Source organism: Dendrobium catenatum, unplaced genomic scaffold (genome assembly GCF_001605985.2).
Source record: "Dendrobium catenatum unplaced genomic scaffold, ASM160598v2 fragScaff_scaffold_1598, whole genome shotgun sequence".
Taxonomy (NCBI): domain Eukaryota; kingdom Viridiplantae; phylum Streptophyta; class Magnoliopsida; order Asparagales; family Orchidaceae; genus Dendrobium; species Dendrobium catenatum.
In genome coordinates, this window is record NW_021320060.1 from 411,522 (window position 1) to 423,816 (window position 12,295).

The window sequence follows — 12,295 nt, forward strand, 5'->3', positions numbered from 1 at the left end:
CTTAGATGATAATTTGAATGAACAAAATATAATAATTCATAATTAAAAAATCTTAATAATTAACTAAGTAATATCATTTAAGTTATTATCATGTCTTGAACTTAGAAGCTATACAATCTTGCATTGACAAGTGCCAACGTCATAGTGTAATGTAAATTTTATACAATTTCATATCTTTAAATTAAATAAAAATTAAATTCAATAAAAATGTGATATTTTAGTTAATATTATGCAAGAAATGCTCACAAAAAGGAAAATAATTTCACAAGTGTTGATCAGTATGCACCAACTACCAAAATCATGCACGGCCTTGAGAAAAATGTTAAATAATTGAGTGCTCCAATGGAGCTAAGGTTAGCACCGCAATGTCACAAATATACACCACAGCATCTGAGTCTCAGGAATTTGAGCACCAAAGCTCTGAGCATTACAATGATGCAGCACCAGATTGCATATTCATGCACCGCAGCAATCCAAATTTTTTAGCACCGTGGCAGAGTTGTTGACAAAAGATGGAGTCATGCCGAATCAGCCAAGTGCCACACCAGTTTATACATTAAACCTGTCGAGTCAGCACAACGTCACAGTAGAGCAAGCCCAGAAGTGCCAAAGGCACTAGTCCATCTCATTACACTTCAACACCATCAATTCAAGCATCATGGCATCTGAGGCTATTTATGTACCTATTATAAATAGTATTTTAGCTCTTTTTCTTAGGATTTCTATCAGTTTCAGTAGAGTTATATAATTTTTTGTGTAGTTCTTTAGTACCGCCTTAAAGTAAAGTTTATGGGAGGTTAAGGGAGTGCAAGATACTTTCATTGGAGATTTTATCCAGTTTTGTGTAAACAATTCTACCACTGGAGGAGAAAGGAGTGTGGAGAAGTCATTTGTACTATCATGGTGAAGTTTTTTCATATTATTTCTCCTGTATATTTTTCTTCTATTAGTGAAAGGAAGATATGTTTGTTTTTTAATTTATATATGTCTATCTAATTTCTGAGTTTTTGGTTAATGATACAAATGCAATGCAAGTACTAATTTATTATCTTTAGCCTTGAATGAAATTATAGATGCTTTTAATATCTCTCATTCTTTATTGTAATATATTACCTCGACGGAGAAATATTAGAACAAATAGAAGTTTTGAAATGAATTGTTGGCGAAGGCAGCCGCTGCCATGGTGCAGCTCACAACCAGTTGCGGCTCGGCGAGGTTGAAGGCAGAGGAGCCAGCGGCCGTCAAGATCCAAACGGCTTTTCGTGGTTATTTGGTACGGCTTCTTCTGAACTTAGTATGATCTGGCCTTTTGATTTTGAGATACCGTAATGGCCTAATGGGTTAAAAAAATATCAGTCACGTCAGTGTGGTTTGTTTTGTCAGTGAGGTGGGCCCGATTGCTTAAAAAATGCCGTTTTATTTATTTTTTAATTATTTATTTACTTTTAAAAGAATTAAACACAATTTTCTTATTATTTAACTAATTAAAAAATTTATACTAAAATATTGATTTTTTTTTTTTTGGAAAATGAGGGCAAAGCCCGTATATTACTATGTAAAAAAGGATTACAAGTAAGGTATAATAAAAAGGTTAAACCTCAAACAAAAAGAGAGGAATAACCAAAAACCTATACCCCGTAGAAAACAAAAGGAATTACAAAATGAAAGCAGCAAAGTAAGAGCAGCCATCGAGAAGAGATGAAGGAACACCATAATTGGACTCAGACTGCTAATCAGCCAACAAAATAACCGGCAAAACGACAACGAAAAGGTATCTCCTGGTTGCCCAAAAGGCCCTCCAAGGAGAAGATTAGTAGCTACATCATCGTCCTTCTTCGAACACCACCAAAAGCATTAGTCCAAGTTTGCTATAAAATAGCCATCCTAGGAACTTAAGATAAGATTCCATCAGTGAATTCCGGTAAAAAAACATCCAGTCAGCAGAGAAATCCAACAGAAAACTAACCAGTAGAGTATATCAACCCACACAGGTTTAATCCGCAAGAGCCACGAAAGCAGCATAGTATCCAGAGCCACCATGTAGCAAAACCTGGGCCAAACATCCAAACATGCAGCCAAAAATTACATAAGAACAGAATTATGTCAGCCACGGAATTTTCAGACTATCAAAGTGTTTCCAAGTTGAGACCTTGGCGTCAACCGCGGTTTTTATGATATAGCATAGAGTGGAAGCACATCTAAATTTGAAATTGAATCTTCTTTCATTTATCTCCCTCCAAAGATAATAAGCAGCACATGAAATAGTGAGGAGAAGTAGCTCTTTTTGATTTTTAATTAGATAGCTCCGATCTCCCAAGTAGAGCAGTACTTGTGTGAGCCACGGTCTTAAAAGAAAATCACCCAGCTCAGGGATCAGTTTGTGTATAACCGAGAAAGCGTAATCACATTCAAAAAGAATGTCGAAATTAGTCTCATAATGACAAGAACATGAAAAATAGTTGGTGGGCACCACAATTGACCTCTTACTAAGTTCCTCTACCCTTTTGAGACCACCATTAATAGCAATTCAAGTGTAAATTGAGTATTTTAGAGCATAGTGCTTGTACCACACATACTTATACCAGTCCACAATGACCTCCTCTCTATAAAAAAAATTATAAAGATGAGGGCTTTTCCTTGTCATTCCAAAGTAAAGTGTTTTTAGCATCAGTAGAGATGCCAATATGAGCCAGAGCAAGGTTTAATCCCTCATTAACAGAATTTGGAAACAACCAGCCATCCACCCCCACAAAATCAGTAACCTTGGCATGGTGCTGAAAATGGTTTGCCAAATGGTAATTTTGAAAAGCAAATAGTAAAGTCCCTCCATTGAACCATGGATCCCATAACAATGCAATGTTACATTTAATAGGGTTGATTTCAAAGTGTATACAAGAGGTGATTTGTATGGCAACCTTCCCAATTTCTCTCCAAAAAGGAGAGGGTTTTCCCTAAACAAGAGTCCAAGGAATGTCGTATTTTGCATTCATTAAGGCAAACAAATGGGATTTGGCATTATAAAATCTGAAAATCAGAGAGCAGAGATTAGCAAATTGAAGACCGAATAATTCAAGAATGCCCAGTCCACCATATTGTTTAGGTTTGCAAGTTCTCTTCTAAGCAATGAGGTGAAGTTTTTTGGCCTCCATATCACCAAAGTAAAGAAATCTAGCACACATTCTACTAAGACTTTTGATACAGGATATAGGTAGAATTGCTCCTCTAATCCAATAAGCAATAGTGATGCACATCGTATATTTTAGAAATTGAAGGCGACCCGTAAGAGATAGCAGTCTAGCTTTTCAACATGCTAAATGATTAGAGATAGAATGCAAGAGAGGTTGGAAATCTGCTTTATAAGTTTTTTTGACAAAGATAGGTATACCAATGTAGATCATCTTAGCATAGGAGGAGGGCATATTAAGAGCCTCGCAGATAGCTGTAGGGTTAGCAATATAGCTAGAAATGATAATCTGACTCTTTTCTCATGATTCACCAATAATCCAGAAATGTTGGCGAAAGAGTCTAAAACCTCCCTGAGAACAGCATAGTTATTCAGTGAGTCTTCCCCAAAAATGAGAAGATCATCTGCATTCAACATATGAGATATTTTCATGTCCTTTTTTTGAATCCCAATAAAGCTATCCTAGGAGGAATCATTGTTAATCAAGTAAGTAAAGGCATCCATCACAATACAGAATAGATAAGAGCTAAGGGGGCATCCTTGTATGATACTAGAAGAGGAGTGGAAATAGCCTTCCAGAGCACCATCAATACAAATGGAAAAGTGAACATCAGAGATGCAAGCCTTAACCCAGTGAATAAAGGTAGGGGGAAACCTTTATGTCTCATTCTGGCCAGAATAAATTCTCTAGAGACCGAATTAAAGGCCTTGTGAATATCCAATTTGGCACACATAAGGTTCTTTTTGGCTGACTTTTTGAAATCTAAAAGGACTTCTGAAGCAAGAAGGATATTGTCTGTGGCTATATGATTCTTGATGAAACCAGCTTGGTTATCCCCAATGATAAGAGGCATGATGTCCTTCATTCTAGAAGCCAAAATTTTGGAAATAATCATGTAAAAAACAATGCAAAGAGCTATGGGCCTAAAGTCTGAAATATTTGTGCATGAGTAGATTTAGGAATCAAAGCAATGGTAGTGGCCTTGACTTTTTTGGGGAGATACCCCTTAGAGAAAAAAGACTTCACAGCTTTGCACACCAAAGGGCCAGTGATAAGCCAACTAGATTTATAAAACTCAAAGTTAAACCCATCAAGGCCAGGAGAGGAGTTGGAACTCCCATGGAAAATAACAGCTTTAATTTCATCATTTGTAACCATCACAGTCAGCAAATCAGATAAATGAGATGGAATGACAGTACCTTTGGGAATAAGGGAGGGATCACATAAGATGGCAGGTTGGGTAGCATTGAAGAGCTTCTCAAAGTGTTGAGTAATAGAATTAATCAAGTCCTGCCTAACAATAGGATCTTCACTGGAAACCAATGGTGAGGAGCTATGATTCCTTCTCTTCCTAATTCGTGCATAAAGAAATTTTAAGTCATCTTCTCCATGAGAAAGTAACTTAAGTTTAGCCCGTTCAAGCACCCAATTGGACCAAGAGGAAGAGCAATCATAAATTTGAGCATTAAGGGATTTTAATCTTTGATTCAGGCAAATATTTTGAGGATCAATATTGAGCATGCCAAGACAAAGGGACTGCTGGTCTTTAAGGGAGGATAGGTGTGTAGAAAGGTAGCAAGAATTGGCCCAAGTTTTACCTTTGATGCTTTCCTTGAAATTTTTTAACTTGCTATACCACCCAAGAATGGGATTCCCATGAGACGGTTGTGAAAAAGTATTAAGAAGTTCAGCCCAATAGCAGCCTTGCTTAGTCCAAAAGTTTTTGAAGTGAAATCTGTGATTCAACTTGGTTGGCTGTCCAGAGTAAAGCACAATAGGGGAGTGATCCGAGCAAGAAGGGGAGAGAACTTCATAGTAGGATCTAGAAAAGGATTCTAGCCACTTATCATTTATCAACATTCTATCCAACTTCAGGTGAATACGCTCATTAGCCCTCTGATTAAACCATGTGTATTTTAGGCCAGTGGAGGCCAAGTCAAGCAAGCCCAAGTCAAACGCAAGAGAGTTGAAGTCCCAAAGATGAGAAGCAAGGAGTGAGGACCCTCCAAATTTCTCTTCAGCATGTAAGCAACATTTGAAATCCCCAAAAATGAGCCAATAAGAGGTAATGTGAGTCCCAATCTCTCCAATTTTATCCCAAAGTTGAATTCTGTCTGTAGGGGAATTTGAGGCATAGATAACTGAGAGCACACAAAGCAAATCCAGTCCCCTATGTAATTCATCGGATATCAGCTGAGTAGTGAAGTGGGTTGGATTAAATTGGATGAGAAGGGGGTCCCATTTAATCCATATTCTACCCGAGTTAGACAAGTTGAAATTGTGGCAACTGTCCTCTTTGTCAAAAACTCTATGGTTGAAACGAAACCAAGGATCCAAGAAGGAATTGGCATGAATCCTGTTTTACAAAACACAGAATAAGTCTAAATTGTGAGATATGGCTAAATCCTTACAAGCCCTAACCTTATCTGGGCTATTGAAACCTCTCACATTCCAAGCCGCGAGACGAGGTGGGATCATTGGGATTTTGAGCTTTGGCTAGGAGTTTTTTTGGCTTGCTTACTCCTATAAGCTTTAGACTGAGTTGTTGTGTTGTTTCGAGGCTGGTCCTGAGACGAAGAGGTAGAATAGAGAGGCACTGTCTCACTAATATTTTCCTGAAGTATCACAAATTTGTTAGGGGATATCACTTTGTCTTGCTGTTGTGGAATGATGGTGGAGCTGGGAGGAATAGTCTCCTCTGTAGGTGAATTTAGGTTGGGAATGATAGTGAAAGCTGACTAGAAGTGTTAGCCGAAGAAGGGATAACAACTGCAGGCTGTTGGGAAGTAGAAGATGATGGGAGACTAGTTTTGTTATGAGGAATACTAGCAGGCATTTTTGAAGAAGTCTGAGGAGCAGCAGTGGTGGTGGATGTAAGGAGTTGTTTGGGATCAACTGCCGAAGTTTGGGGATGGGGTTGCTGGACCGACTGGGGAATGTAATTCCTGTTGGAAGGCCGAGGGGGCTTACGGTTGGTGCTTCTTCCACGCGGAGGTGGCAGGACAACTAAAGAAGGGGTGGGCGGTTTGGAGGGACAAAATTCCGGCGAATGCACAATAGAGCCACAGTGATCACACGGGACCGGTTTCCATTCATATTGGATTTTAAGTGAAAAAGATCACCTAAAATAGAGATGGGGATAATTTCAGGGTAGGCACAATCCTTGGAGACCTGAACACATACACGAGCATAAGTGAGTCTGGTTTTTTCAGCCGTTAGGTCATTCACTACCAAAGGAGTTCCGATCTTGCTAGCAATTCGCGAAATGCCTTCCGGAGTCTAGCAAGGAAGGGCAAGTCAAGGATTTTAGACCAAATTGGGATAGAAGAAAAATCCTCTCTAATAGGTTTGAAGTTTGGAACGCACTTTTGAAGAACGAAAGGCTTGCCACGAAAAACCACACACCTCCAGCTAAAGCCATGTCATAGTCCTCATGAGCCGTGAACTTCAGCAAACTTTCTAACTACTTATCAAGATGAGCTACACAACATTTAGCTTCTTTAGCTTCTTTAATCCATGAGCTTTTTTAGGTTTAATCATATTTCTATTCATAAATATTATTAGTAGTATTTAAATTTAATGGTTGAAGAAGGAAAATGCATTGGGCATGTGATTGAATACTACCTCTCCAATTTAAGAAAAAAAATTATAAAATGGTGATGAGACCAACAATGCTGAGAATATTGACTATTTAAAAGAAGCATGAAATTAAGTATTGTAGTTATGAGGTCATATGGGGTGAAGGAATCATGTGGGTATGATCTAAAACATGTTTGGGAAAATAGTTTTAATAATTAATTATATTATTAATTATCTCATTAATTTTTTAAATATTCTACTTCTAATTAATATTTAATTATTATTTATAATGTTGTATAATGATTATTTCTATTCAAATTGTAGTAATGAAACTGTTTATTTTAGTTTTTAATTACTAATTATTTAATTAATCTAGGATTTGCTTTTCATCTTCTCCATTCTTAGTTATTGTTGCTTTTCGTCATCGTCATTTCTTTGTGATTGCTTCGGCCTTATATACTTCACATGAACTTTTAAGACTTTGTATGAAGAAGTTTGTTGAAAGAGTTTTTAAAGAAGTTTCATGGGAAGTCACAATGGGAGCTCGCTTGCTGCGAAGGTAACCATCTTTATGCCTTTTGCGCTTTCTTCGGTCAAATCCCATAAATCCACTGAACTAAAGGATTTAGTAAATCCAGGATTTACAACAAAGAGAGAAACAGATAATTTATTCCACTGTGAGATTTATCGAGTGATCAAATCTCATTTGACAGAATTTAGTTTAAATCATGCTCAAATCCTGTTGTCAAACAGCCTCTTAATTATAAAATATAATAGGAAAAAAGAATTCATATAGCAGACCCCACCAAACAGTAAACACTACATTTTCCTCTCATAAAAAATTTTAGTAGCAGGATATAGGCGATGGCTAATTTTCATTGCATTAAATATGGTCGTCTAAGAGTAGCTTCATAATTTTGTCTTTTTGGCGATGATTAATTTAAATTGCATGGCTTACATTTTTATATTAAATCATTTATATTTTATTTGAGACAGGTTTCTTAATGTTTTCTAGCATAAAAATTTCTAAAAAATTATTTCGAAAAGTAATAAAAATTGTGTTCCAAACTAAAGCTTTGTTTGGTTAGTTTGGGACGACTTTCTTACTATTTTTTTAAAACGATTTTTAGTACAAAAAAAATTCGAACTAAAAAAACTTTGTACTAAAAAGCTACTTTAGAAAGCAACAAGAAAGCGGGCCCCTAAGCTTCTTAGTGCATCTTAAAGTCTCTTTTTGTATAAAATATAAAAATTTTTATGCTAAAAAATTACTTTTAAGAAGCATTAAGAAAGCATCTCATGCAAAGTTTTAGTTGTTTCAACTATTGCAACAGCGAGTTAATATAGTTAGAAATTAATATCATGGGTTACGACTCATTTAACTCAACTATTGCTTCGGATAAAGTAGGTTGAAAAGTTGCACGAAAGAACGGGAATTAATTGCTGTAAGCATAGGAATTGTTTGGCTCATATCTGCATCACTCAACGAGAATTAAGTTTTGTGAATTTGGCGCTATGATTGAAAACCAATTGAAATTAAGATTTGTTACCTTTCTCTGATGATTTATTCTTTTGAGGTACTATCTTGAAGGCAAGGAGAGCCCTGAGGGCGATGAAAGGATTAGTGAAGCTTCTGGCTTTGGTAAGGGGAAACATTGTAAGGAAGCAGGCGGCAAAGACTTTTCGATGCATGAACGCGTTGCTCAGAGTGCAGGCCAAAGCTTGCGCCTACAGAGCACTTCACTCTAAGACGAGCAGCTCGAGCAAGAACTCTCACTCTAATCCTGTAAGCTAAAATAAGCTCTTTCGACCCATTTTTCAATTTATATTAGTTATTCTGCTTCCAGTTTCATGTTTTGTTACAGTTCCAGGGCCTGCAACTCCTGAGAAGTATGAGGCTGCAATTCGTTCTACTGCCTGGAAGGTTATCTCCATTTCAGCACTTGATTTTAAAAATTGCGCCTTTCCATTTCCTTGCAGAGGAATTCGTTGAATCAAACGAGGGGCGCAGATGTTTTTGATAGGGAAAGGAATCAATCAGCTAATTCGAACTGGTTGTATCAGTGTACAGAGGAGCTCTACTGGAACTTGAGTAAAGCTTCCAAGCAGCCCATTGATAATGAGAAACTAAGGTTCTATTCAAAGAGGAAGAACTGCCTTTGTCACCTTCAATATTCTTGTTGTAGCGTTAAATCTAATTACAGTGCTAGAAGTTTAGCCACCGAGCCAAAGTCACTATCAACTCCAAGTTCTTCGTCTATCGATCCGTACCAACTCTCTTCTGGAGAGAGCGCTCAGTACTACTCTGCAGCTTCACAACACGTGAACTCGAGGAAGGGACCCTTTACACCTGTTAAGACAGAGCGCTCGCGGAGTTTTTTCAAGGGTTACTCCAACTACGCAAACTATATGGCAAACAGAGTCATCCATGGCGAAGTCGCGTTCTCAGAGCGCTCCTAGGCAAAGGCCTTATTACGAGAAAACGAAAGCCCTTAGAAGGTTATCAACTCAAGAAAAGGAAGCAGCTGACCAAAGATCATCCAAGTTTGCAAATGTGGCTTACCTAGGATCAGGAAGACTGGATATATTAGAAATGCCAATGTGTATGTAATATTGTAATTGATTGATGCCTAACAAATGGCTTGGAAATGTGAGATATTATTATACGTGTCCGGAGGATAATGTGGAGGTCCCACATCATATAATGTACTGTACATTGGGTGATGTGCCACCTCCTGATTTGCCTCTGGACGCATTTGACGTCCGCACGTAGAAATGTCTAGTTATCATTTCTCTTAGTACTCTTAGTGCTTTTAAGAAAAGAAGTCATATAATGTTTTAAATCGGGAATTGGTAAAATTTAGCTTCATTTGTTCTTCTCTTATTTGTATGTTTAAGTATAGAATTTACATACAACTGATGGAATGGGATATTTCAAAATTCAGACTTTGTTTTGTTTTTTTATATATATTTTAATTTCATATTTTATTACTTTATAGAACAGCTTTTTAGTATACTTTTTTTTAATAGCAAAAAAAAAAAAAAAACTGTCAAAAGCTATCCAAAACAAGTCTTGATTTTGATTTGCAGTCATTAAAAGGAATAAATATGTTGACGATATCTTTTGCGTTTATTTTGTCAAGCGGTGTACTAAAGATGCCTTAAAAAGCATTTTAGGGTAACAGAGTGATGGTAGTTGTGCTCATCCAATAGCAGGGAACTTGCAACTTGAATTTCACTATTGGTATATTGATTTTGACCTTACAAAATGTGATTGTCCTTCACTAATAAAAATTATAAGAGAAGACTTATGAACAAAATGAAAGAGGAAATGTGTAATAAAGAAGCACTATTCATGAGGATATGCACAATAAATTATTTCTAAAGCACACAATTTATTCTCCTCAGTAAGAGGGGGTTATAAATCCCTTAGAGAGTTGGGCTCCAAGAAGGTGAACTAGTTGTACAAATAGACTTTATTGATTGTAGTTAGAAAGGATGGTTATCCTTCTATCAATTTAGTTGCTTTGAAATGTGTGTCAATCATTTCATCATGTATGCATGGTATATTAAATTAATATAGGATATATTGACACCATGATTTGAGCGAAGGAAGCATATATTCATCAACTTTGACTAACGTTGACATGCTTATTGGATGCATTATGGTTCTCTCATAATTTTTTAACTAATGAGATTTTCTAGATTTTCTTATTGTGCCTGATGGCTCCATTGGTTTAATTTCTCTTTAAGATATTAGAGTAGATGTAGCCTAAATGTGACTATTAAATAGATATATCAACTAAGCAATTTTCCAAAAGGCCCAGATTTCCTTGAATCATAGTTATAAATAGAGAATCTACAACAATATCCAACAAATACTTAAACTTATTCATTCCACAATTTGTGTGTAAAGCACTTAGAGCTTCAAAAAATATAAACTCTTTAGTTTTGTGTTTGAGTGAAGATTTACATAGTTCCATGTAGCCAACCCCAAGTAGTATGATAAAGGCTTATTGTTTTTGTTGCTATCTTCTTAAAGAATATTATAACATATCCACATTAATTATATTTAAATTTGGTTGTGTTATTTAGGAAAAATTAAATTTAGCAAATATATCAATAGAGGACACATTTATAAGTTTAAGACTATAAATCATTAAAACAAAAGTGATTTTGATTTAAAAAAAAAATAGAGCATTGCTTTAGCTTTCAAAGGTATGCAATATTTATATTAGTTTGGTGCAGATCAAAAAGAGAGTAGTGAATTGCATGTGCATTTTTCTTACTTAATAATTTTCTTTGAAATTTGGCCAATTCAAAGCCGCACAAATGCCTTAGTGGAATAACAAAAACAAATGTATTTTGCATAATATATTATAAACTAGTAAATCAAACTAATCAAATAACTAAACACAAAAAGTATGTAGGTATTGTGATGAATATAAGTTAAATGTTTAAATTTATGCCAGGTAGCACAATGTGTAGTGATGCTAGCCCTTAAATACATAAGTTATAAGTATCAAGAATGTCAATCACTAAATATTAAAAATCAAACATCCATTATATATTTTTTGTAGACAAAAAGATCTATAATAAAAAGAGCAGGAGTAATCAATAATACAATGAATAAGTGCAATGATTAGCAAGTTAATAAGCATATAAACATTCAATAAAGTGATCACCATAAGATCTATTAGATCATATAGGGTATGATGATAATGGTAAAGAAATAATGTTAATAGACTATATATTATATAAAGTTTACATTAAGATATAACTCTATGACACTAACATATGATTATGTAACCATCCAATCATTAAAAAATTTATGTACGCTAAATGCAAAGAAAGTAATGTAAATCTGGTAGAGAGAGAGAGAGAGAGAGAGAGAGAGAGAGAGAGAGAGAGAGAGAGAGAGAGAGAGAGAGAAAGGACACACTGATATTTACATGATTCCGCCTAACATGATATGCATTCACCTTTTTTACCCATAGAAGCTAATGGATAATTTGTTACTCCTTTATTCATTGGAGAAGGGGACCTCTCATATATATTATAAATAAATAAATAAAATATTCAAAGACTTATGGTAAATAAGGTTGTCAATGCTCATTTTCCCAAGACTCTAGTGCTATAATATTGATTTCTAACTTCATGGAGCTGGCCTTGGATCCATAGGGGCATTGATTTTTCCTTAAAATATCAAGCAGTTAGTGTTGTAATGTTTGAATAAAGCGTTGGGGTATTGCAGATGACAATGTTGTGATGCTCGTTCAATTATTATGAATTTTTTCGTTCTCTTGAACATTACCTATACAAATACAATTAAAACAACACATTTTTATTGAATTTTAATACAATAAACAATAAATAATTTACACTTAACATATATCATAATAGCAAATATTATGTATACATCTTATGCAAAATCATAGCATACAAATCTATCTAGTGTATTCATTAGTATGCACATATTATGCCAAAATGCATTTAGATCAAATAAATAAATTAACAACAACTTTATGCAT

At 35.4% G+C, this 12,295-nt stretch overlaps 1 protein-coding gene across 1 annotated transcript; it reads right to left on the reverse strand.

Moving 5' to 3' along the window:
• Window positions 1-2,615: 2,615 nt before the first annotated feature.
• LOC110094176 lies at window positions 2,616-6,606 on the reverse strand. The gene is made up of 5 exons (XM_020819340.1): window positions 6,584-6,606; window positions 4,189-5,541; window positions 3,697-4,051; window positions 3,497-3,646; window positions 2,616-2,774 (listed from the first exon to the last, which is right to left on the reverse strand). The coding sequence occupies exons 1-5, from the start codon at window positions 6,604-6,606 to the stop codon at window positions 2,616-2,618; spliced, it is 2,040 nt and encodes a 679-aa protein (XP_020674999.1).
• Between the last annotated feature and the right edge of the window lie 5,689 nt (window positions 6,607-12,295).

Coding starts and splice junctions, on each gene's coding strand:
- LOC110094176 (XM_020819340.1), bottom strand. CDS start 6,606: ATGGCTTTAGCTGGAGGTGTGTG. Junction 5,542..6,583: donor GCTTTAGCTGGAGGTGTGTG/GTTTTTCGTGGC, acceptor TTTGTAAAACAG/GATTCATGCCAATTCCTTCT. Junction 2,775..3,496: donor CCAACATTTCTGGATTATTG/GTGAATCATGAG, acceptor AACCATTTTCAG/CACCATGCCAAGGTTACTGA.